This window comes from Rhinatrema bivittatum, chromosome 2 (genome assembly GCF_901001135.1).
Source record: "Rhinatrema bivittatum chromosome 2, aRhiBiv1.1, whole genome shotgun sequence".
Classification (NCBI taxonomy): Eukaryota; Metazoa; Chordata; class Amphibia; order Gymnophiona; family Rhinatrematidae; genus Rhinatrema; species Rhinatrema bivittatum.
In genome coordinates this window covers 614,895,438-614,923,248 of record NC_042616.1, presented here as the reverse complement: position 1 = coordinate 614,923,248, position 27,811 = coordinate 614,895,438, and the positions used below count along the sequence as shown (strand labels likewise).

The 27,811-nt window shown below is 43.1% G+C and overlaps 1 protein-coding gene across 2 annotated transcripts in view; it reads right to left on the bottom strand.

Annotated features, from left to right (window-relative positions):
• Window positions 1-27,597, bottom strand: part of TTR (transthyretin) — a 52,573-nt gene extending 24,976 nt beyond the window's left edge. Inside the window, exons 1-2 of one of the 2 annotated variants that reach the window (XM_029591176.1) lie at window positions 27,479-27,597; window positions 5,515-5,660 (exon numbers count right to left, since the gene is read on the bottom strand). In XM_029591176.1, coding sequence (XP_029447036.1) covers window positions 5,515-5,660; window positions 27,479-27,547 — 215 coding nt within the window. In that variant the 5' untranslated portion in view covers window positions 27,548-27,597. Of the gene's footprint in view, window positions 1-5,514; window positions 5,661-20,891; window positions 21,251-27,478 lie in introns of those variants that run through there. The other variant, XM_029591177.1, reaches the window with a different exon arrangement.
• Window positions 27,598-27,811: the final 214 nt, after the last annotated feature.

Below are 27,811 nucleotides of genomic sequence, written 5' to 3'. Positions count from 1 at the left end.
AATGTGGAAAAAAGGATTTGCACTCACAAAGAGGGGAGTAGCTGGCTTGTTACGGCGGTTACTACCCCAAATCAAATAAGCCTGATACTTCACTTTCGATGCACATCCAGCATGGCTCTCTGCTTCAACAGCATGGGAGAAGACTGATACTTCAAGCATATCCAGCATAGCTCCCTGCTTCAACGGCAGGGGAGAAGAAAAACAACCAATAAGGGCTGTATAACATAGTCTGAGTAAAACAAATAAGCATGGGTGTAGCTTGCTTATTGCGGCGGTTACTTCCCCTACTACCCCTAACTAATCAAGCTAGATATTTCACTTGGATGCAGCTCCATCACTGCTCTCTACATTAAAGGTGGGGGTGGAAGGGAAATAGAACCAAGAGCTAAGAGAAACAGATAAGTATGAGAGAAAAAATGTGTGAAGCTTGCTGGGCAGACTGGATGGGCCGTTTGGTCTTCTTCTGCCGTCATTTCTATGTTTCTATGATAAATATAAGAAATAGTGGTGATATACTATTTATACACTATTCCTTATTTTAATGTTATTATAACTCATTTTGTTTGCTTGTTTGTAGATTGCAAAGTCTTTCATTATATAGTCAGGACATGAGTTGGAAATGTTTTCATGACCAAGAAATGGTATTGGACTTGTGACTAATTACTAATATGCCCCTAAAGCAGCTGATTGTGAGTGGAAAATGGCATAATTTTTTTTATTTATTTAGATTTATATTCCACTTTTCACATTTTCAGCACTTCAAAGTGGATTACATTCAGGTACTGTAGGTATTTCCCTATCCCCAGAGGGCTTACAATCTGTAATGTTGGGGATAGCTCTTTTTGGATACAATTGATATTAGTAAATGTGTGTATGTGGGTCATTCTTAGGCAGTGTACATTTGTGTATCTCTGATCCACATGCAACCTAATGAGGGAAGTTCGGTCCTCCCAACAAGCCCTTTTATCAGCCTTTCACTAGCTAGAGCAAGGCTAGCATGCATGAGGCCTTATACATTCTGTTGCTTCACACTCAACTTATGTAACAATATCCACCAGGACATACTCTTCCTTCTCCAAAATAATCAAAACCAGGCTATTCAGCCAAGCCTTCTCCTGAACTCTACATTTCCACCCATCTTCCATTTCCTTTAACTAAGAAAATAGTATTCTGCTTTTATGTGCCGTGTTTGTTTTTCTTACAGCTAGGTATCCTCCCTATGCTATGAAATCAGTGTACACTGTGTATTCCTACCTATACAGATTTGTATTGTTCATTTCCCAGTTTTATTTTCTTATGTCTCCTCCCCCAACAAATATACCACAATTCACATTTTTCTTTGTAATCTACTCTGTGGTTTTCCTAGGTAAAGTGGAATATCAAATGGAAGTATATAACTATGTAAGATATGCATGCACCCATGTAATTTTAATCGCTTTGATATATAGATACATGGAATGCTTTTCTAATAAACGGGTCTATCCTGTAAAGTGCGGCCGCGTTTACCCTGCTCCTAAGCCACTTTTTACTCATTTTCCGGCCGCGTTAGCCCTTCCTGCGATCCCGAATCCCCTTTAACCTACTCCTACCGCGTCCTAAATTCCCCGGGCAACCCCTTCCGCACGCGGCATGTATATTGCATGCAAACGAGCAAATTAGCTATTCCCTAGCATCCCGTAACCCGCGCCCCGACTATCGCTAGTTTTCCCTGCCGTTTTGTCGCGCATTTAACCTGCAAACTTACCGCCTACCCTGACCCCTGCGGTAGAGGCAGGGGTCAGGGTAGGTGGCAAGCTTTCCCCCGCTCACCTGCCCCGGCCGCGATCATGGGTGCCGGTCTCCGTGGCAGCCCCAGTCCTCTCCCCTGCTCCCGAAGCCAAAAAAAAAAAGCGAAAAAAACGTTGCAGCCCCCCTCCGATGTCCGGACTGGGGCTGCCACGGAGACTGCAACGGCGAAGCAAAAAAAAAACCAAAGCAATTTTGGTTTTTTTTTTTCCAAAAGCGACAATTTTGGTTTTTTTCCAAAAGCGACTTACTTTTGGGATCTGTCAAGATCCCAAAAGTAAGTCGCTTTTGGACGCCTGCACAACTTACTTTTTTGCAGCCATCAGCAGGAACACGATCGTAGCTCCTCCCGACGAAGACGAAGATGGCCGCCTGCACAGGGGAAAGCGTGCAATTGGCCGCTGAAGTCGTGACGTCACGACGTTTGGCGTCACGGGATGTGACGCCACGTCTTGAGCGGCCAATTGTATGCTTTCCCCCGTGCAGGCGGCCATCTTCGTCGGGAGGAGCTACGATCGTGTTCCTGCTGATGGCTGCAAAAGTAAATTGTGCAGGCATCCAAAAGCGACTTACTTTTGGGATCTTGACAGATCCCAAAAGTAAGTCGCTTTTGGAAAAAAACCAAAATTGTCGCTTTTGGGAAAAAAAAACCAAAATTGCTTTTGGTTTTTTTTTGCTTCGCTGCTGTCAGTGACTCCCCTCCTCCCGGAGCAAGGCTGCTTTTCGCGCCCTGCTCTGGGAGGAGGGAAGAGTGAAGCGGCAAAGCGACTTACTTTTTGCTTTTGGTTTTTTTGCTTTGCCGCTGTCATCTCTTCTCCCCTCCTCCCTGGTATCTGTCATTTCAAATGACATTTGAAATGACAGATACCAGCGTGGCGTGAAGCCTTAGGTCCGCGCACCCAGGATACTGTATAGGCGCTCTATCCAGTAAAATGGGTTGCGCGGGCCTAAGGCTTCACGGACGCGGTTTACATTTAAATAAAATTAGTGTTCAGGATCGAGCGGTAGGTGAGCTGCACTGTGCGTGCGGCAACCGCGGGTGCCGCAGGCACTAACGCAGCTCTTCCTACCGCTCGGTACTGGATAGACCTGAAAGTGATTAAGTAAAATGTTATGTTTGATTAATAGAATGATCACTACTCTTTTTGATAATTCATAGAATTTTTATAGGACCATAGAACCTTCCATCTCATTAACGCAGTTCAGAATTGTGTGCTTACTACCATGTTATAGATACCTGTTATATATATTATCATACTTTAAAAAATATTCAGATGAAGCTTGCATATGAGCCTTATTATAGAGAATTTATAAAACAGATTTTATAAACATTGATTTTTTAAAATTTTATTTGAAAAAAAGAAAAAGAGGAAAACAAATACTGGTTTGCACATATAGGGGTGAATTTTAAAAGCGTTGCTCATGCTCAAAGGCCCATATATGTGAGTATCTGGACTGCGTGTGAGCAATGTATATTTTAAAAGCCACTAATTATGCACGTATATGCTAGAGCAAAAATTTTAAAAGGGGCAGGGCATAGGCATTCTGGAGTGGGGCCAACAATTGCACGCGTAAATCCGTATTTTAAAACCGGCGGCCACAGCGAGCAGCAGCATTTTAGCCATGTATATTTACTGCTGCTCCTGATGAGGTGTAAGTCTGCAGAAATCGCGGTTTAGGTGTGGGGAATCTCTGGTCTCATAATAGATGGCCCTAAATCACTACCTTAATTATTTCCTGCTTAGTGGGAGAGACCATTCCCTTACAGCACATCCCTTTGAGGCTGGCTGTGGATGGTATCTCCTTAGCTCACTTGGGGGGGGGGGTTAGTGGTTTAGTTTGTGTGGTCAGTTTGAGTTAGCCTTTGAGGGTAAAAGGAGCTGTTTTGCAGGATTCTTAATTTAAGTTAGGACACCTAATGTAAGGAGAGGTTTCGGCAGTGCATCCCTTGTCTGTCAGGAACTGTCTTCAATTTTCCATGAACTTTTTAGCCTTTTGATTCCTCTCTGGGTGAGACCCTGGTTAGTGCTGGTGAGGGACAAAGACCAGATCCAGGGCCCAGGGGTGAGAAGATGTGTGTGCCCTTTTCCCACGAAGTGGAAGAGCAGCAGTGAGACACCACCTCAGTAAAAGAAAATATTGTTTTCGGCTGGTGAAGAGGTTTAGTGCCACCCCTCCTCATAGTGAAGCTGGGCTATATTAACCTTTTTTTTCTAGAGTAGACTTTTTCCTTCAGAGAGGTCACACCAAGAGAAGTCAGAAGAGAAGGTACAAGATTTGGGAGACCCACCGCTGGATCTCCATCCCTTAGGACACAGGAAACGGACTTCCTGAGGACTTGGGCCTCAGGTAGTGTTTGGATAATACCGGGAATCCTCCACCACATCGGGATTTCCCAGCGACAACTGGGGTTTTGTTTATCAGCTGACTACCTGAGGGATAAGGTACAGCCCAGGATCTAATACAGAGGATGCATACACAGAGGAAAGAAGAAACGTCCCATTTGTAAATAGCCCAGTGAGTGCACAGTTGTACAGCCCATTATTTAATTAATTGAACATTGATTTCATTTTGAAGAATCATCACTGAATTTATATTGAACATCCACAACTGTCGGTCCCAGCAGTACAGAGTCATAGAAGGAACAAGAGTGTGATAGTAATTCAAACACTGAAAGGAAAGTCACCTTATTGCCTGGGCCAAGAAGATCTGCCTTCAACCCCACAGAAAAGAACCCACACCTTGGGACAAGCAAGAGGAGAAGAGCATTAGTGAAGACAGCCCCAGAGAAACAAATATTTTTCTGTGCCCTTGGACTTGGCTAACTCCAGGAAAAAAGGGTTACATAGGCCTAACACGACAGGGTAAGGGGTCCAGGTCAATTGTAGAGAGTGCAGGCTAAAGAACCAGAAGCATCTGGATGACCTTGAGATAGACTGGGCAAACTGGTGGACTACTTGGTAAAACTGGGAATGTCCTTCACACGAGCATTTTTTAAAATCCGCTTACTTACGCATGTTAAAGCCGACAAAGTCCTAAGGAAGATATGCGAACTAGATTTGCTCGAGCAACAGCTTAAAATTAGGAGCACACTTACACATGGTAGGAGAATTATAAATCATACGCGTGCAACACTGTGCACGATTTAAAATTTCAATATATATCTGCTCGTGCGCCCATACACCCTTGTTTTAAAGTTACGACTTAACTGGAGCCCACATCGCCACCCTAAGGGGCAGTTCTTTTATTTATATATTTCATTTCATTTAGAACTATACCGCGCCCTCCATGGTTCAGGGCGGTCTACAATAAAACATGCGTAGAGTAAATATAACATAAATATAACATTCTTGAATTAAAATAAGTTAAAACAAAATAAAATCATGTCAAAATAAAATACATTATAGAGGAGAACAGATATGGGGAGAGTAGGCAGGGAAGCAGGAGCTAGGGGTCGATGGACTAGAGGAGATGCTAGGGGAGGGAAGGAGGAAAATAAGATATTAATCAGGAAAAATGCATTTGAAAAGATGGGTTTTTAGTGCCTTTTTTAATTCCTTAGTAATGGTCATACAAAATTCAAGGGGTGTTTTTCTGTATAACGTGCCATTAAAATTTAAGGACCTACATGGTATATTATTTGATCAACTAAGTAAGTAATTGTATTATTTTCCCTCAAAATGGTATAGAAAATGTTAAAAGTGCTATTGTACATAATACTTGACTTACCCACTGGCAAACAAAGTCCAACTGTCATCTTCAGCCTTACTGTACACTTGAAATGCAACATTACTGGCTGGAGATCCCCTGACAGCATCCTGAATTCTCACCATGAGAGGACATTTTGAATCAGCAGTCCCATGAGTATCATGATCCTTAAAAACATGAAGAAATTGCCATAAATCTTTCCTGGAAATTTAGCTTCTAAGAAACACAGTAGAAGCTGTCTTAGCCAGACTCTACTTTAAGGAAAGTATAATTTCTGGTTATAGCTATCTGCCAATTTATTGCACGTTAAGTACTTTGTTATAGAAATAGCTACATAGAATATTACAGCAAAAAAGAACTAAAAGGTTAGTGCAGTCTGCCCAGTGTCCTTTCTGGTGTAACACCATAGGCCCAAATTGATCTCTTGCTTTTCCCTGACTTCTTCGCAACTATTGATCCCCTTTCTTTTACAGGGCATTACTCCCTCACAACTAAGGATCCTGGTGCTTATTCCAGGTTTTCTTGAGATTAAATTACTGTTTTTGTTTCCAGCAACTCTACTGAGAGGGATTCCTTGTTTCCAGCACTCTTTCAGTGACGAAATGTCTGCCCTGTTAGAACCTCATACTATGACCTCTTGTTCTATCTAGAGCATTCTTTCTTCTGAAAACGGTTTATTTCTTGCTCATTATTTATACCATTGAGGTATTTGAATGTCTCTACTCAGTTATCTGAATGTTTAATTGCTATTAAACAATGGATGAATGTTAATGCTATGGTATTGAATTTTTCTAAAACTAAAGTGTTATGGATTTCAAGGTGACCTAGACTAGCATTTTTGCATACCATGTTAATAAATGGGGAACAAATCATGTTTGTGGAGCAAATAGGAAATTTGTTTTTTTTTCTTTTGATAGCTCATTAAAATTTGTTCCTCAGTTGAAATCAGTCGTGCTAAGGGCTATTTCAAGTTGAGAATACTTTGTCATTTATGACAGTTTTCAGATTTATCAGATTTTTTAACTATAATTCAAGCCTTTGTTATAACGTGTACAGACAACTGTAATTTGTTATATGTTGGTCTGCCAAAGAAGTATCTGTGGGTGCTTCAATTGCTACAAAATTTGGCAGCTTGTCTGGTAATCATAATTAGCTCCATTTAAACATACTATGCCCCAGTTGCAACAACTACATTGGTTGCCTAGTCCACAGAGACTACAATTTAAGGTTTTGATAATGGTATCTAAGTCTCTTCAAATTTATCGATTGTGGAAACTAAAATGTGGAATGAATTGCCTGCAGAGTTGAGGCAAAAGCAGGATATAAAAGTGTTTAGAAAAATGCTTGAAGCCTGTCTTTTTAGGGAAACATTTGGAACAGTGTAATGATTTAGAAATGATATGTACATGCAGCTTTTAATAATTACTGGATGTTGGCTTGTCTAAGTTTTGTATAATGATGTTATGTTTAATGTTTTACATTGTCTTAATGCAGTTTTGTAATCCACTTAGCATAATTGTAATTACTATGAGTGGAATATAAATATTTTAAATAAAATAAAAATATTATGTAACCTGAACAATATTCTGGAAAAGAGGCTTAATCCATGAGGATTTGTATGTTAACAGGGTTAACTGCTTGCTTTGACAACAGACTGACTAACATTTTATGTTTTTAATATTTATTTATTTAAAAAATTTTGTATACCATGAATTGGTCAGAATTCTGACCGTCTAGACGGGTCACAATTAACATACATAATTAAAATAACAATACAAATAAAAACATAACATATACTACGTAATAATGAAAAAGGGCCATGCTTCTCTGATCCAAAAATGCCTTTATACAATGCCTGGTCTCATTACGGTCCTTAATGCATCATTTACCCTGTATATTTTTCCTATGGGATACTATGCCATATCACATGCAACCTCTAACACAGGATCCAACACCTAACCTTCACAGCAAAATATAGAAATATAAAAATGGAGGGAAAGTGCTCCCATTTCTTGGTATTTAAGTGGAGAGAAATTGAAAATGATCCCTTTACCCACTCCCTGTTCCTACTCAGATTTGGCCAGATTTAATCCAGCAGCACAAGATAGGTGGCACAACAGAATTCTTATTATTGGAAGTGGACTGTAATTAGCACAAGAGATCAAGTTACCTAATGATTTATGAAGCCTAACAATATGGCTCACAGTCACGATAGCTATATCATTCATAGCATTGTATGAAGGTACACTTGACCTAATTAAGAATCTCCTCATATAACAGGTCTTATATTTATACTAGTTTTGTTTCATGTTATAGATTTTGGGTCTCTATATTAAGTAGTACCTACTCAGATTCTGACATCATCATTAAATAGTCTTACACTTGGAAGGGTAACTTATTCTTTAGACAGTGAATCTAAACAGGTAATTACTGGCTTTATTTCAGATTGATAATGGTGAGAGTAAACTACAGCTAATACAGAGAAGGTTTTCCAATCTGGAAACCTAATAGCAGTAAATAAATAGCCTTCGGTAAGCATGCATTTATTATGAAAGCAATGCTACAATAATACAGCAAGAAGGAACAGAGTAGCTTGCTTGCCATGCCATTATATCTATCTTAGCTTACTGTGAGACATGAGGCTGAATGACTAATGTACCCACAACCTGATGTGATGGCCATTTAAAGCATGACCTAGGTTAGGGGAAAAAATAAAAGGCAAATCTGGATTGTGAACATATTTTTAGTTTTTCAATTATTACTATGTATTTTAAATTAAATCGATTGTATATTGTTGGGTAAAAGAGGCACCAATATGATACTCCCTGAACTGAAATGTCTTTATGGTAACCCAACAGAAATAATTGTTAATAATGTATGGATTTCATAGGTTTGTGAGGTCATGCTACAGCTCATATCTGGCCATGGCCAGCTGCAGAATGAACAATATAATCAAAGAGGAAGGACATCCACATGGTGGTGCTAGTGGTGGGGTGCTGAAATGTGTAAAGGGCATCTATTTTCTCCCTTCTCCTCATCGTAGCTTGATCACTAGCTCATTCTCTCTGGCTATCCATCTCTCCAGCTGGAACTCCAGTCCCGTTCCCTTCCCCAAGTTCAATCACAAGTGCTTTCCATTTTTCCCTCATCTAGCTCCAACCCTGTCCTCTTTCTTTCTCCCTTCCCTCTCCCCCTCCTTTGCTTGATCCACACTCATGATTCCTTTCCTTTCCTTCTCTGTGTAATCCCTGGTGCTCTCTCCCTTCTCTATTCGGGCTGGGAGTATAAGATGGGACTGTAGATATGAGAAATAGGGTAGGAGACGAGAACAGCAGTCGAGGAAAGAGGTCAAGCCCATGTATGGACATAAGTCCTGGACGAACAGGCAAAGCAATCAAGGTCAAACCCTTGTAGGGACATAAGGCCTGGATGAACAGGCACAGCAATCGAGGACAGAGGTCAAGCCTACCTAATGACATAAGGCCTGGACGAACAGGCACAGCAATCGAGGACAGAGGTCAAGCCCACCTAATGACATAAGGCCTGGATGGACAGGCACAGCAGTCGAGGAAAGAGGTCAAGCCCACATATGGACATAAGGCCTAGACGAACAGGCAAAGCAATCAAGGTCAAACCCTTGTAGGGACATAAGGCCTGGACGAACAGGCAAAGCAATCGAGGTCAAACCCTTGTAGGGACATAAGGCCTGGACGGACAGGCACAGCGATAGAGAATTTCCTTTGTGCAGGTATGTTGTGGTTTGACCTGTCACTTCTTCCTGAACTGGTTCACTGCCAGAAGAAAATGGCATCTTTTTCATTTCTGAAAGATAATTTATTGCCTTAACTATGTTTGCACCATTGTCTGTGACAAAGAACCCTGCCTGAGGATTCCTGTCTCACTGGTGTAGTTGCCAGCCCTCCAGCATCTGTCTGATGCATGCTAGAATATTGGCTGCGGTATGGGCCTGTTCCGTCAGGTGAGTGTGCAGTAAAGCCCACCTCCACCCTGATACTTGTTCAGTAATAGAGCTGCTGCCTGCCCCTGCCTCAGCCAGGTCCCACCAGTGTGCTATCAGGGAGAAGTAAGAGTGTGCAGCATTCATAGCGGTCCAGATATCGCAGGTGAAATGCACTCTCCCCTCTGCCTTAGCTAGCAGCGCTTGCATGCGACTGCGACACTGCTTGTACAGGCTGGGGATGACCTTTCTGCTAAACTCCAAAAAACCTGGACGCATTGGAACAATTGCCTACTATCCATCAATTCCTTGTTATCTAGCCTCAACCTTATACTCAACACAAATAAAACAGAAATCCTTATCATCTCGCCCGACGAAAACCACACACTCTTCAACGTCCAAAGTTCATCACAATCCATAAATCCACCTATCAACCACTCACCTTCAGTCAGAGACTTAGGGGTGCGCTTCGACAATCTATTCAACCTTAAATCTTTCATCCACAACACAACTAAGGAATGTTACTTTAAACTACAAGTATTAAAAAATCTTAAACCTCTCCTTCACTTCTATGAATTCCGCTTAGTAGTCCAATCTTTGATATTGTCCAAGTTAGACTACTGCAATTCTCTCCTGTTAGGTCTTCCGCTATCATCCATAAAACCTTTACAGATGGTACAAAACGCCGCGGCGAGGCTACTCACTAACTCCAACAGAAGAGATCACATCACTCCAATTCTGCACTACCTCCACTGGCTTCCAATAAAAGCTAGAATCACCTTCAAGACACTATCAATGATCCACAAGGATATTACGGGAAGCGCCCACCTAAATCTTACCTCGCAACTCCGCCTTCACACATCAAAAAGACCTATCAGATATAACTACAAAGGTTATCTACACACTCCCCCGATTAAAACCTCTCTAGCCAAACGAGCACTCTCCACAGCCGGGCCCACCCTTTGGAACTCACTTCCGCCAGATCTTCGTCTCGAAACTTGACATCTAACCTTCAAGAAAAACCTTAAAACATGGCTCTTCCGACAAGCCTTTCCAGAATCGCAGGAACACTTCGACACAGGACAAAGAACAAAATAGCGCAATATAAAGTCCACCGCCAACCTAATACCCTCAGGACCATCAGGACCTTATTGATGGTTTAAAGTAACCCTACACATTCTCTGTTCATTACTATGTTTATAGTTTATTATAACGACCTTATTGATTGTTTAATGTAACTCTACACGTTCTCTGTTCAATACTATGTTTACTGTTTAATGTAACGCCCCCCGGCGACAGTTGTGTTATATGGAAACCGACTTGATTTGATATATATATCAAGAAAGTCGGTATATAAAAACCCTAAATAAATAAATAAATAAATGTGGTTCTGGAGGGACTTTGTAATTTGGAACTAAGACCTCCAGCAAATGCGTGAAACCCACATTCTCCACTAACTGCAAGGGCTGGTCATCAAGGGCAATCATTTCCCCAATGCTCCTGGTTACAACTTTTGAGGCTGCCTGTCTCCTACCCCGGGATAGCATTACCGCACTCCACCCCATTTCCTCCATGGTGAGTTGTCACTTCTGCCACATGTCAGGGGGTTGCTGGCCTGCCACCTGACTGCTAGAAGGTGATGAGGGTGTGGGCTGACTCTGCAGCTTTTGAACCACTTTACGCTGCTTGGAAGGGGTCCCCTGACTGGTACTGCCACCATCCCCAGATGGCAGTACTGTTGTTGGGTGTTGCCTCTTCATATGATGCATCATGCCAAAATTAGATAGATGTCCCATTTGCTTGCCTCTGCTAATAGCCCTGCCATAGTAATTACACCAAGCAAAACATGGGTCATCCATCACTTTAAAGTGGCTCCAGATCGCAGATGTCTTTTGTGATCCTCTCTTCTCTAAAGCCTTGGGGGTGGATGCTGGCACTGGAGCTGAAGTAGTGGGTGCACCCTGAGAAGCAATGCCAGGGGCCTCAGTCACCCTCTGTGCCAGCGCTGACTTCTCTTCCTCATCAGTTTCATCTCTCCCCTGCTGCACTGAAGTGGAGGCTAAGACAGGACTAACTGATCCTCCTAAAGCTTTGTCAGCTATTACTTCTTCCGTTTCTGATGAGAATCCCACACAAGATGATTCTTCATCTGAACCAGAAGCAAACTGACTGCCTACATTGTCAATGCTAAGTCTTAATTGAGACTTCTGTCCCCCTGCTGCTTTTGGGTGTCGACATTTTGTCTGGCATGACTCAGCCTCCCCTTCCCTCACCTCCAAAACTACAGGGTCAGAAACAGGTGGTGGCGATGGCGATGCATCATGGTCAGATTTCATTTTTTTCTGGATGGAACTGCCTGCCCCTCCAAAGAGTTTAGATTACAACAGGTCCCTTTTTAACTTTAATGGGGGACTGGCAGTAGTGCCTTTTGAAATGCCTCCTTTGCCAGTCCCAATCACTCGACCACATCTAGCTTTCCCTGACATTATGGATTTAATGTCACTGCCTAGTCCCTACTGGCTGCCCACTGTCACAGTGCCTTGCTATGCACTAATGTAACATGTGTGGTGTGCGTGCGCGCACACACACACACACACACACACACACACACACAGCTTGCTTGTAAGCACAAAAGAGGCAGACTAGGGATTTCACTGCACAGACTGTCCCAATAATAAAGTTTAGTCTGCTATACCCACTGCCCACTATCACAGTGCCTTGCTATGCACTAATGTAATGTGTGTGGTGTGCACACATACACAGCTTGCTTGTAAGCACAAAAGAGGCAGACTGGGGATTTCACTGCACAGACCGACTCAATAATAAAGTTCAGTCTGCTAAACTGCCAGCCAGGGCCAGTGCAAGGGGATTTGGCACCCTAGGCGAGCCTTCTCCCTTGCAATCCCCCCCCCCCCCCACCTCATTGCGCCGCCACCCCCCGGTCTTGGCCCCGATTCCTACCTCATTCTCGATCACGCCCACTGACTGTGTGGCTTTCTGGGTCACGAGCAGGTTGGGCACTTTGCGGCCCGCCAAATCTCCACTCCTCTTTGCTGCTGCTTGCGGCCCCATATGGCTTGCACCCAATGGCGCACCAAGGGTCTCCAGCGCCCGAGGGCTAATACATTTGTGTGCCTCTCCAGCATCCCCCTCTCCGTAATCCTTCTTGTACTAATGCTTAAGGTCACAGAAAATCAGTGGCATCTCTAGACAGAAGAATTTGGGGGGGGGGGAAAGCCAAAATGACATTTCTTCATCACACCCACCTCTATAGCATGGATCCTGCTTTAAAATTGGTTATAAAAAAAAAGTGTTAATAAAAAAGTCCAAAGGGTCTTCTGCGTAATTTTAAAAAGCTGGCCAGTTTCACACTATAAAATTATTTGATAGCCTCATTCAACTAATTCTATATGGTTATGAGAGTGAAGTCTGGAATATATAAGAAGGGACAGAATGTCAATATAAATCCTGCACCTCCAGTTCTGTAACTCTGTGCATCCACTGAAATTCCCCCAAACAATGGAGCTTGGATGTTTCCCTTACAGCTCATCATACTAAAATATATTTTCAAATTCTGGTGTCACCTCACAGTAACAGCAGCACAAACACCTTCCACTGCCAGACACATTGTGAACTAACACCATACATATTTAATGTTTGTCCATGCATAATACTTCCAATATATCCACGTTCAATGTATAACCAGTTTAACCAGCTTTTTTGCATGTTCACTGTTTATTGTCTACTGTTTACTATTTATTATTATTGATTGTTCAGGGTTTATTGTTCCATGTACACCATGTCTATGGTAGTTCCAACTCTGGTTATCTGTAAATTGAAGCGATATGTACTAGTACATGATCTTCGGTATATAAAAGTCTTTAAATAAAAATAAATAAACACAAAACCCCACAAAAAAGACACTCAAAATATATACTACAGTCCCATCATAACATAACAGTAATAACACCAAGGACTCAAACAACAATAACCCTACCTGTGAATAAGCAAGGGTAAATATTACACCGGGTCCTAGAATACCAATACACCACCTACTGAGGAAACAAAACAAATCCGATTGCTATAGATCCCTATACAGACCCTACATGCTAGCAGAATCTCTCATCATGGTCACACACACAGAGCAGAGACAGACCCTCACCAAATACAGAATACAAAATAAAGGAGCACAAATTAGAAAAAACTGAAATGGAAACCCCAAGAAGCCAGACTCTGTATTAATAATGGAAAAACAGAACCACCATTCCTCATATAACAATAAAATCAAGAAGCATAAAGCATCAGTTATAATAGTAAAACCATACTAATAAAAGAATATTTTAAAACTACTGATAAATAGAATTTCTATTAATTAAAATCATATACATTTTTTACAATTTCCCAAACACCAATAAAATATTTCAAAACAGCACATATACCAAATAACACCCAATAATTAAAACTAATAAGGATTTTAAAAAGCCCCTGCTGTCCATGCATGGAAGCTCTTGATTTCCAGTCACCCTGATATTGTCAAGGATTAGAAGGTTATCCTCTCTCTCTTACACACATAATCACATGTCCATTCTCTCTCACACATACACTGTCACATACATACACATTCATGCTCTTATACCCACCATAACCTCTCGCTCTCACAGACACTGACACACTCTCAGGTATAAGACACTCTCTCCCCCAACACACACTCCCCTTCACACACTCCCCCTCCCCTGGATTTTCTCATTCACACTCATGCTCTCACTCTCACTGGCTCCCTCACATACACACAAACACACACACCCAGGCAAGCTCCCAGTCACTCTCACACACTGAAACTGACCCCAAGGCAGGCTCACATTCATTTTCACACCACTCCCTCACCATCCCCCAGGCATGCATACATTCATTCTCACACACACAGACCCCCAGGCAGGCACCAATTCATTCACACACACACATGCACCACACACAGGCAGGCACCTATTCTCACACATACAAACCCCAGGAAGACACCCATTCATTCTCATACACAGACCCACCCTCAGGCAGGCACCCATGCATTCACATACATACACCCCCAGGCAGACTCCCATTCATACACATGCACACACTAAAGGCAGACCCCTCTCTTTCTTTTGCCAGCAACCTCAGAGCCTATCTCATTCCTCTGCTGTCACCGTCACTGCTGCTGCGTGGCTATTGGGGAGGTGCTGATTGCTGCTACTGGCACTGAAGCCCATTCTGCTGCCTCCTCTGTGCAGGCCCCGTGGGCTTCCAGTTCCTCTATGCTGATCTCGTACATTGTGAGATCCGCATAGAAAAAGTGCTACTCTTGCACATTCCCAAAGATTACATGTGCCAATAAGTAAAAAGTAATTTTTTTTTTTTTACTTTGCTGTCTGGTCTTAGTTTTCTAATCGGTTGGTCACAGAATTTTTTTTCCACCTTTCCTTTCTTATTTTTTTTTGCCAATTCCTTTTATATTGTCTTTTTTTCTATTTCTTTTCTCTCCATCTGTCTTCTTCCCTCAAACACACAGTCAAGTTCTCATTCTCACATGCTTTCTCTCTCTCTCACACACACACACACAGGCTCTCACTCATACAATCATTCATACAGTCTCTCTCTTGCACATGCTGTCTGACTCTCACACACACAGGCTCTCTCAATCCCACATGCTATCTTGCTCAAGCACAGGCCCTCACTGTCACATGCTCTCTCTCATACAATCATTCATACACACAGGCTCTCACTGGCACATGCTGTCTGACTCACACACACAGAGTCTCTGACATGCTGTCTCTGCAAACATTCAGGTCCTCACTCCCACACACAATCTCTCAACTCATTTCGTACACGCACACACACACACACACACTCTACAGACCCTCAGCCTCTCTCTCACCTCTGGGCCTCCTCTTCACGGGTCGCCACAGGATGGGCTCTGCAGCGGCCCTGGTCTTCTCAGGCCACCCGCAATGTGGGGATTTGCAGCGGGCCATAACCGCTGCTCCTCTTCTGCCCACAGCTGATTCTCCTCCCCTTCCGGCACGCGGCTGACGCTCCTCCTCCTTCCTGCCCGCGCGGCTCCGGCAACATTTTTCTTCCGGGGCTGCGGGGGCAGGAAGGAAGAGGAGTATTTGCAGGCTTAGAGCGACTTTTTTTTCGGGCTGTGGTGACATGAGGTCCACCACGGCCCTGCCGATCTTCGGCGGCCGTATGAGCCTTCTTATCGGGCACCAGCGGCTCGGCGCCCCCTAATGCTAGGCACCCTAGGCGATCGCCTAGTGCTTCCACCGGCCCTGCTGCCAGCCCACTGAAGCTCAGTGCACAGAGAGACTGAGTGAATTCGATTAAACAAACTCAGTTTTAAAAAGCTGGAATTGCTTGCACAGCAGGAAAATCGATGTAATATATTTTCCAATGGAAATTCTAGCAAACTAGCTAAAAATTGAATATATCTCTCCCAGCCACAACACCCAAATGGTGCTTGCTTGCAGCCTAGCCCAGAGGGTGAATTAAATAAAATGGCACTGCTAGCAGCTTCTCTCTCTGGCACAGAGAGACCATCTCAGATCACCTAAATAAACTGCTTAAAAAACAAACAGGGCTGCAGCAAAATAAATCTTTTTCTCTTAAGTAACTAACCTAGCTAGCAATTCAATATAGATTTCTGAACTCAGATTAGCTCTGAGTGCAGCCACCTTCCGCAGAGACCACCTCCCCAGACCACCCCTGCAAAGAAAGTGTGTGGCACGCCACGTGCTTAACTATATATAGTGCTTGGTCATCAGGAAAATAGTCACCGAACACTGAATGACAGTGCGATTGGCTGCATTCAGTGCATTTCACAAAATGTTATCGCTGATAACGCTGCATTCCGGTATCCATGCCAACCTGTCCGACCCACTCTGACAGGGCTGTGAGGTCACTGATGACTCACAGGAAAGGGCTGGGTTTTGGCTCTGGATACACCCAAATGGCGTCCTCTGATTGCAAATGGCAGCGAAGAAAAGCACGCGCTGCCAAACGGATGATACATTATATTCGTGGGGAGTCGCAATACGTTTCGCTTCCCCACGAATACAACAATTAAGGACATATACGTTGCGGATTGCCAATACGTCGAAAACGAATGCACACCCCTATTACATTAGCAAAACACCAAGGGATGTAATTGTCTCATTATGTACTATATTCCAACAGACCTGTCTCTGACTCAATTTAAGAACATAAGAAATTGCCATACTGGGTCAGACCAAAGGTCCTTCAAGCCCAGCATCCTGTTCCAACAGAGGCCAAACCAGACCACATAAACCTGGCAAGTACACAAACTCCAAAAAGATCCCATGCTACTGATGCAATTAATAGCAGTGGTTATTCCCTAAGTAAACTTGATTAATAGCAGTTAATGGACTTCTCCTCCAAGAACTTGTCCAAACCTTTTTTGAACCCAGCTACACTAACTGCACTAACCACATCCTGTGGCAACAAATTCCAGAGCTTAATTGTGCGTTGAGTGAACAAGAATTTTCTCCGATTAGTCTTAAATGTGCTACTTGCTAACTTCATGGAATGCCCCCTAGTCTATTATCTGAAAGTGTAAATAACCAATTCACGTCTGCTCATTCAAGACCTCTCCTGATCTTAAAGACTTCTATCATATCCCCCCTCAGCCGTCTCTTCTCCAAGCTGAACAGCCCTAACCTCTTCAGCCTTTCCTCATAGGGTAGCTGTTCCATCCTCTTTATCATTTGTTTGCCCTTCTCTGTACCTTCTCCATTGCAACTATATCTTTTTTGAGATGCGGCGACCAGAATTGAACACAATATTCAAGGTGCGGTCTCACCATGGAACAATACAGAGGCATTATGACATTTTCTGTTTTATTAGCCATTCCTTTCCTAATAATTCCTTGGAGTGATTTCAGCTAAGGTTTGGTTTAAAAGTGTATTAACTGGTTAACAGTTGCAAAAGCTTCAGCAGAAAAAGTGTTTGTAGCTTGATTTCCAGATTTTTTGCTTTGGCTTCAAGAGCATGCATAAGAATGGTTTGGTCCATACTTCCGGGAGGCTGCCTCTGATGTCCAAATAAAGAGTCTAACATTAAGTTTCACTCACCCCACTTCCTATTATTCTTATATGTAAGTTGAAAAATACCGAAACCACAAAAAATCCTGAATATCCACGTATCGTATAATTATGAAAAATGTTGGTTTCTGGGAAAAGCAAAAATTAAAGAAGTGGTGACATAAGAACATAAGAAAATGCCATACTGGGTCAGACCAAGGGTCCATCAAGCCCAGCATCCTGTTTCCAACAGAGACCAATCCAGGCCATAAGAACCTGGCAAGTACCCAAAAACTAAGTCTATTCCATGTTACCATTGCTAATGGCAGTGGCTATTCTCTATGTGAACTTAATAGCAGGTAATGGACTTCCTCCAAGAAACTTATCCAATCCTTTTTTAAACACAGCTATACTAACTGCACTAACCACATCCTCTGGCAACAAATTCCAGAGTTTAATTGTGCGTTGAGTGAAAAAGAACTTTCTCCGATTAGTTTTAAATATGCCCCATATGGGCATTTGTATGTAGAGAAGATACTACCAAACTCAAAACTATCATTAGCTCCTTAATGTGAATTTTTGCAAGATATAATCACAGCCCAGATGCTGTGTAGATACCTGAAAAACCACATGACCACATTGAGCTGATCATACTGATAGCTGGACATATAAAAACCTGTGTTTTTCTCTGAGAGCTTTGGCAGTAGTGGAGACTGACAGTTTGCAGAAGAGTTAAAGCAATAAGCGTTGAAGCCCCCAAAGCAGGCATTTGTGAAACACCAAAACACGGTTGGGTTGGGCATTTACAAGAAGGACTTTGAAGTGAAATTTGGGATGGGCAGATGTCACTCTCCATAAATGCAACAAGCTACGTGGTGATGTTTGCATTAACCCAAGATTTTCTGATGGCGCTTTCTTCTGTACACAGAGTAATGTGATTTTGAAAGCTGTAACCCCTTTTGGATGTTTATGAACTCTGTGACTGAGGTTGTTATAACACTAATATTTAAAAAAAAAAAAAATAAGACGACTGTTTCTGACCTGTCTGCACATCATTTGGGCCATGATTATATCTTGCGAACATTCACATTAAGGAACTAATTCAAGTTTTGAGTGTTTGGTGGTATCTCCTCTATACATATGAATGGCCATATGTTCACTACTTCTTTAAATTTTGCTTTCATTTTTGCCAAAACCTGCAGATTTTCATAATTTCTTATGTGCAGGGCCACTTTAACCACTTAAGGAAATTTGGGCAAATATTTATGGTTGGGGCCTCTTATTTTTTCATATCGACCGCCATACTTCCTCTCCAGGAGTATAGAGCGACTGCTGAAAGTGGTGGTGCATCTGGACAATTTGCTGCTGCCTTATGACTGACGCTCTAAGCTGTCTCTCCAGCCTGACACCATCAACAAAGGCCAGGCTTGAAAGGTTTCCTTTGATATGCTAACATGCACAACCTGTAACATCAGGCTGCGGGAGGTAATTCAGATTACAGGGAGCCCAGAGCAGCAGCAGAGATTTACTTTATTGGTAACTGCTGCTAGTAGTCAGAAATGGCTCAAGGCAATCTGCTGCCTGAGGTGAGGAAGGGGATGACATCCCCTCCCCTTGCTAAAGTACCCAAAAGGAATACACTATGCAAGGGAAAGGCCCTCACCAACTCACCATGCCAAAAAAATTTCAAAAATTCTAGTGTTACCTTACTAAACAGCCACACAAACACCTTCTACTGCCAAAAAATTTGTGAAGTAACACAAAACCCTTCAAAAAACAGACACTCAGAACCTATACAGAAAGTAACTCGCAGGACTTGAACAGCAGCAACTATACACTGCACATATTACTATAGGCCCTAGAACACCAATACACCTACTGGAAAAACAGAACAAGCCAGATACTATATGCCAGCAGAATCCCCCACCTCATTCACATACGCAGAACACAAACTGACCCTTACCTAATACAAAATAAGGGACTACAACTTAAGAAGAGAAAAATGTAGCCAAAAACTGAAATGGAAATCCTGAAAAACCTAGCTCTGCATGCAGTGCAACACCAGAGAAAAATAAACAGAAATGCATTTCCTCTTAAACTGAGCAAAATGCAAATATATAAGAAATGCACATTCCCAAAGCTGACACATTCCACTCTCTAAAAAGTGAAAATATCTTTTCTGCCTTTTGTTTCTTTTCTCCTCCTGTCTTCTTCCCTTCATGTCTCACATTGATCCTTCCCTTTCATCTTTTTCTCCAATTCTCTCCTTTGCCTTTCTATCCACTCATAATTAAATTTCACCCCTCGTCTCCCCTCTCTAACCTTCCAGTCCTCAGTCTCCCTCTTTTCATCTCTCACCTAACTACCAGTTTTCCATCTCCTACCCGAACCCCCCTCTAGCTCTCCCATTTCCCCGTCTCTCACTCCTTTTCCAGCTTCCTATTCCCTTTTGCCTTCCACCCATTTCCACCACACTCAGTATTCACCCTGTTCTCCTCTATCTTCCTGTGTTCTCTCCCATCAGCCTCTGCTCCTTCCCTAGCCTCCAGCCCATTCTTCTGTCTCTACTCCCTATTGGTTTTCCTGTTACTCCTCTTTCACTCCCAGCCCCATTTCCACCCGCTATCATGCGGAGACGGAGTTTGCCACCCCTAGGCACAGTTGCTGCCTCCCAGTAAGGTCAGAGAGCAGGAGGTGTAAGGCAGAGTCCCACAGTGTGCTGCCACTGCTCAGGCATAGATTCTGGGGCAAAAACTGGAAAAATCTGAAGCACATTGGCAAATGTTTCCATCTTTCGTATTATAAAAACTAAGTCTTGTTTGTGTGTGTAGAGTTCATTATTTTTTTATTGGGTGAGGAAAAGGGATCTTAAGAATCAGCACAGGAAGGAGCAGAAGGTGAAAGGGATGGGGAGGATGTGAGATGAGGGAGATCAAGTTAAGGGGGGGGGGGAATCTGGGATGGGAAGAAAAGGAGGAGAGGGAGGAAGGTTCTGGGACTGAGAAAGAAGGAAAAGAAGTAGGAAATGTTGGAAGACAGGTTCCAGGATCTGGAGCGAAGGGAGAGAAAAGAAGGGGAGGATCCAGGATCTGTGGGATAGAATCTGAGATCAAGGGAGAGAGAACCTGAATTGCAGTGGGCGAGGGAGGAGAGGAGGGAGGTATTTCTACTACTCCTGGTCTCCCTTACAATTCTCAATATGGCACGCACACACACACCCCAGTATCAATTTCTTCTCTCTCTCTCTCTCTCACACACACTCTCATCCCTTAGCTTCTCTTCTCACCCTCAATGATCCCCATCAGCCCCTCCTAATCTTTCCAAAGTGATCCCCCTTGGCTCTCTGTGCTCCAGACACACGCTCTTACCATTTTGTTCCCTGCATGCTGCCTGGGAAGGGAGGAGCTGGATCAGGAAGCAGAAGGCTACTCTGGCTGAGTGAAATTCTGCACAGCTGGAAGGCAGGAAATCTTCAGCCAACCTGCCCCCCAGATTTTTGCCACTCTAGGGAAATAAAAAACAAAAAAAAACCCCCTTTTCTCCCACAGACAGAAGGGAAAGGGCTCAGTTAGGGGGGGTTTCTTTGCTCTGCTCTGTCTGCTTCAGGCTAACCCATGTTTTCTTGTTCCTTGCAGCGAGGTGAGAGGCTGGAGTAGGAAGCAGAGGGCTGTTCTCTGTTGCCTGTGAGCTCATGTAATGGGTCCTTTGCTATATGCAAGTCCTGGAGCAGGTACCCCTTTTGCACCGAGGTAAAAGTGGCCCTGTTTATATGGGACTTTCAGAGGGAGGAGACTCTGCACTGTTAGCAAGTAGTCCCTTTTCTCAATTAAATCCTGCTAAAACCATGTTGAAGGTAATTGTAACCCAGACCTCTTAGATGTTTGGCTGTGTGTCTTGACTAGATTGTAAGCCCCATGAAACCGGGACTCTCTCTTATGTGTGTCTTTATAGTGCTTTTATGTCTGCTAGTGCTACAGTATATAAATAAAGAGTAGTGGTAGCAGTATAAGGGGCTGTGGCTGATTTATTCACTAAAGACAAATCTCCTGCTACAATTTGAGCTCAGAGTTTGTATCATAGAAGGGATTATGTAGGACTTAACCCAGGTAATATTGGACTATGGAAATTCAGAATGTAATAAAAACAAGACAGGTTTTGAATGGTATCCACACTCATATTGAGTTGTTATCTAAAAGGCTGAAGCTTCTTATGTAGCTGGTTTGAATATTGTTCAGTAGTAAAAGATTTGCATCTTTCCAGGAAACATTCAGTCCTATTGCCACTGTCGCACTGATTTAGAAAAACAAACAAAACAAAAAAACAAAACCTTGTGCATCTATTCACAAAAGAGGGGTAAAGAATTCAGTTTATGGTAAGGACAGGTATTATGCATTAAAATGATCACCTTGTTTACTAAGAATGATAGTCTTAGTATGTGATATTTTTGTGCTATATTTAAGCCAACTGCAGGCTTAGCAGGGTATCTTTAAATTTCCATTCAAATTTAATGCATTAGTCCAATAAAAAGGTATTATTTACAACTTACTTGTTGACCTTAATTTCCATGTATCCAAGTGTAGTAACACAGCAACCTTGCTATTTCATTCAAATGAAAGGAAATGCATTTAGATCTCAACCCATCAGGAAGTTAAATATTCAGCAGCTATTTTCTGTAACGTGAAACAGCTGCCAGTGATTAAAGCATCACAATTTTTGGTTTAAATTTTCTCACCAGCTCTTTGCTGATTTAAAATTAAGGATTGTGTAGCCTGGTCATATACAACTTTTTAAAAATGCAATTTCATGGAAAAAAAAAAAAAGCTTTTGTTAAAATGAAAAAAAAAATCTAACAAAAAAACACAATTTAGACAAAAGAGCAAACAATAAAACAAAACAAAATGTCAGGCCTGGGGCCTGCTCCCACGAAAACAAACAAAATTCTCCTTCCAGGCCCTCGGCCATTGGCTCCCGCACCCTTCTTACCCTATCCATGGTGTGAAAACAGGGCAGGAGTGATCTCCAGTCGCTCCTGCCCTGAGGCACCAGAGGGGCAGGAACAACTGGGTATTGCTGGTGCCTGTGGCAGGAGTATGTACGTATGGGGAAACCCAGCATTAGGAGTAAGTAAAGGCGGAGACTGGTGGGAGGGGACCCTCTTAGAACAGAAGATTTGCCACATTGACAGGTCGATACAGCAACGTGCGGTTGAAGATTTCCCGTCTGTAACGTGCTGGGAGCGCACAATACAGACGAGTAAGGCGATCCAGCGATACAGTCTCCAGTTTCACGCGTCCTTAGCGCTTCGTAAAATAGACACATAACCCTTTCCGCACACAGCATGTAAATGAACGAATTAGCTGTATAATGAAGGAATTAGCTATTCCCCACCGATACTGTAACGGGCGCTGATATTATCTCCTTAGTAACCCGCTGTTTTGCCGCGGCCTTAACGTGTTAGTTTACCGCCTCCCCCTAGTAGGAGTTAGGACTGTGAGTCTGTGAGTCTAGTAACAAATCCATCGACACCGCTTAAGATACTCTAAAACAATAAAACACAATAAAAAAAAAGCGATACAGAGATGATCGAGAAAATGTAATGCTGTGGGACACATTAAACCTGTCAGAAAAAAAAATAAAAATTTTTAAATACCTGTCGGAGGGCCGCGTGGGTCCAGGCGGCCAGAGGGCGGGCGGCGGCGGGAGCCGGGTGGTCGCGTGTTAAATCTAGGCCGGGTCGCACAGGCGCGCATTCATCCACTGTTCCAGGCGGCGGCGGCGGGGGCGGGTGGACGCGTGTTAGTTTCAGACGGCCGGCGGGCAGCGGCGGGAGCCGGGTGGTCGCGTGTTAAATCTAGGCCGGGTCGCACAGGCGCGCATTCATCCACTGCCGGTGGGGGCTGCCTCCGGAAACCCCCACCGGCAGTGAATGAATGCGCGCCTGTGCGACCCCTGCGATTCGGTGCTCAAGGCAGTCATATGCTGTGACGTTGGGCGTTGTGATGTCACGCCTTGAGCGCCGAATCGCAGGGGTTGCACAGGCGCGCATTCATCCACTGCCGGCATTCATCCACTGCCGGTGGGGGCTGCCTCGGCAGCCCCCACGGCAGTGGATGAATGCGCGCCTGTGCGACCTGGCCTAGATTTCACACACGATCACCCGGCTCCCGCCGCTGCCCGCCGGCCGTCTGAAACTAACGCGCGTCCACCCGCCCCCGCCGCCGCCGCCTGGAACAGTGGATGAATGCGCGCCTGTGCGACCCGGCCTAGATTTAACACGCGACCACCCGGCTCCCGCCGCCGCCCGCCCTCTGGCCGCCTGGACCCACGCGGCCCTCCGACAGGTATTTAAAAATTTTTATTTTTTTTTCTGACAGGTTTTATGTGTCCCACAGCATTACATTTTCTCGATCATCTCTGTATCGCTTTTTTTTTATTGTGTTTTATTGTTTTAGAGTATCTTAAGCGGTGTCGATGGATTTGTTACTAGACTCACAGACTCACAGTCCTAACTCCTACTAGGGGGAGGCGGTAAACTAACACGTTAAGGCCGCGGCAAAACAGCGGGTTACTAAGGAGATAATATCAGCGCCCGTTACAGTATCGGTGGGGAATAGCTAATTCCTTCATTATACAGCTAATTCGTTCATTTACATGCTGCGTGCGGAAAGGGTTATGTGTCTATTTTACGAAGCGCTAAGGACGTGTGAAACTGGAGACTGTATCGCTGGATCGCCTTACGAGTCTGTATTGTGCGCTCCCAGCACGTTACAGACGGGAAATCTTCAACTGCATGTTACTGTATCGACCTGATAGTATCCTGTTTTCAAACCAGATGACTTGGTTTCTAAAAATGTGGCATGAAATGAAACAAGTGTCATTTTGTTCATTTTTCTCTCATTATGGAAATGAAATGGTTGTCATTGATGTTTTCTATTTAGTTTCATGGACAACATCCCTAATCTATACCTACTATTATCCATATAAGACTCCAGTGCAGCTATAATGACATTTTTGCAAAATATATCTCTGTTTTGTAAACAGACCTTTCAAAATATATGCAAATAAAAAAAATTCAAAGGTGGTATTTCTGAACAGGCATTTCTTAATAAATAAGGTATAAAACTCTGGTTGGTATAATGCAAGCTATGCTTTTTCAGTATCCTTTATTTTATGTGATCTTTATCATTGTACCAGTCAGAAGTGGTAACCTGGCTGGGGTTTCGCATATACCTATCCTAGGCTTATCAGCTTAAGTTCTGGAGAAGACCAAGTTGGCAAAGAAACTTTGGAAGAATCGGAGAAACCTTCAGGCTGATACAGTACAGTGCGTTCCGCACTGTTAACCCGCATTTGGACGCGCGTTTGACGCACTAGCTTTACCCCTTATTCGGTAAGGGGTAATAGCGCGGCGAAAACGCACATCCAAGCCCCCCAATACAAATAGCGCCCGCAACATGAAAATGCATGTTGATGGCCCTATTAGTCATTCCCGTGCGATACAGTAAGTAAAATGTGCAGCCAAGCCGCACATTTTACTTTAAGAAATTAGCGCCTACCCAAAGGTAGGCGTTAATTTCTGCCGGCGCCGGGGAAGTGCACAGAAAAGTAGTAAAAACTGCTTTTCTGTGCACCCTCTGACTTAATATCACGGCGATATTAAGTCAGAGGTCCCAAAAGTTAAAAATTTAAAAAAAAAAAAATTTTAAATGGGCCAGCGGGTTGAAAACCGGAAGCTCAATTTTGCCGGCGTCCGGTTTCCCAACCTGTGGCTGTCAGCGGGTTTGAGAACCGACGCCGGCAAAATTGAGCGTCGGCTGTCAAACTCGCTGACAGCCGCCGTGGGCCCTAACTCTGGTGTCCAGTAGCACTGTTATGAGTACTAACCATGTATTGGTAATAACTCAAATTAAAGGGTGTACCGTTTTAATTTAATCAAAAAGTGCAACGTGTAAGTGCTTTCACTTACACGTTTGTCTTTTTGAGTGTATTTAGGGGGTGCTTGCGAGGTCACGTTTTTCGTGGTTTATAAAGAAACCTTGGAGTCAAATTCTATATCCTGGAGAGCTGTGAGTCATTCTGAATGATGAACAAACCCAGGATGCTGCAACAAAAGTGTTCTTTGCTGTAGCTCACCTATTTTGTTGTAGCTTTTTAGGCGCGTTTCGCTGTAGTGAGAGTGCCTATGGTGGAAGCTTTTGCCTGCTCTTATGCATTTGTGTGTATCTTTGTTGCCATAGATGGAGCCTTAGTGAAGCTGCCGCACACATACACAATCCGGCAGCCAAAGACCCGGATGAGGAACTAGTGGAGCAGGGAAAGTCTGTGTTGCTGCCGACCCCAGAGAGTGGGGGCAGTGGAGGAATTCTGTGTTGCCGATGTTGCTGGGGGGGAACGGGGATCATCGGGATTCGGTGTTACTACTGTCACCAGAAAGTGCGGCGAAGTAGTGGGAAGCCTTAAGCCACTGTTTCGGTCTCTTCAAATGGGTGTCAATGTGCTGAACTTTCAGGAGGGTGGGAGAAAAGAAAAGAGGTGCGGCTCTGTGCTGCTTCAAGCAGGCACGTTTCAACCTGTTGCAATACGTTGGCATTCACTTTTGTCACTATTCATTCGGAAAAGTTGCTCATGATTGCTTTCATGTAATAGGGATGCCTGGGGTTTATCATTTTATATGAATTATTACTCAGAAATCATGAGGATAATAATGAATGCTTTTATGATTAAATCTGTTTTTATTATTTTCAACAAGAACAGTCACAAACATTTGCTTGGATACTGGAGAGATCTGCTCAGTACCCAGTGCTAAGAATGAATACTTTTAAATGCAATAATAACTGCTTGCATATATTGGCTATCTTGCACTCTAATGTGAATTATTGTAGATAGAGGTCGTTTACTATACTCTACTTTTACTAAAGTGAGTTATCCCATTTGTATTAAAGTCCTTTTTCTTATTATAACAAAGTATATGATGTATCCATACTGCTCTACAAATTGGCCTAATTCCCAACTATATATTAAGTACTGTATAGCGAACATCATTAAAATTCTCAAGGAGTCACCGTCTAGTGGTTAAAGCAACAGACTGACAACCAAGGTACAAATTAGGAGTAGGCAGCTCTGGTCCTGGAGTGCCAGAAACTATTCTGGTTTCCACAATGAATATACAATAGAGCAGAGGTCCCCAACCCTGTCCTGAGGGCCCACCAGCCAGTCGGGTTTTCAGGATATCCACAATGAATATGCATGAGAGAAAATTAGCATGTTATGGAGGCAGTGCATGCAAATTTTCTCTCATGCATATTCATTGTGGATATCCTGAAAACCCGACTGGCTGGTGGGCCCCCAGAACAGGGTTGGGGACCACTGCAATAGAGGCAGTGCATGCAAATCTATCTCATGCATATTAATTATGGATATCCTGAAAACCAGACCTGATTCTGATACTCCAGTACCACAGTTGCCTACCCTTGATTCAAATCCTGCTTCTCCTACTGATGGTCCTTGCGATCATGGGCAAGTTACTTTGCCCTCCACTGCCCCAGGTACCAGCTTAGATCATAAACCCTCTTGGAGGTAGTGACCTCCCTTCTGTACCTGATTTGTAACTCCCCTTGAGTATGGATTTGGAAAGACAAATAATTAAATCCAAGTATTAACAAAGGAAAAGAAAATGTTCTTTTTCAATGAACTGACCATATTGTTATCACAATCCTCAGCTATTATTATTTGCAGATATCTTGAACAATCCTGGCAGCTAGTTTCCAATACATATTGTTCAGAATGGCATGTTTATAAAAGAACAAGATAAAGAACTTTTCAATTCTGGCATGAGTTTCTCACAAAACAAATGTGCACTTTTTATTTTTTTACATGCCATAGTCCGTTTTCTGTAAAAAGCAGAGCATGTTAAGATTCCAAAATATGCAGCAGCAGCCGCCCCCTGGGAACTTACCACTGCTGTAGCATGAGAGCAGGGGAGCTGAGAAATGAGGAAAACCAAAAGCAGAGCCCGCGTCGTCATTCTGCTGGATATATGTTCAATTCACTCTTCGGGAGGCTGTGAGGTTTTATAGTCAAGCACAGTCCCCAAATTACGCCATTTATCAGTATTTCCTATGACTTCAAATCTGCTGACTGCTTATTTACTCAATAAACAACAGGAGAATTAGTAACCCACACAAATGTGAACCTTGTTTAAAGAGATAAGCCTTCTAAACTATTCTTTCTGAAATAAACTCTGCTTTTCTTTCTTTCTGGGTCTATTGCATGTTATAAAGAAACATAC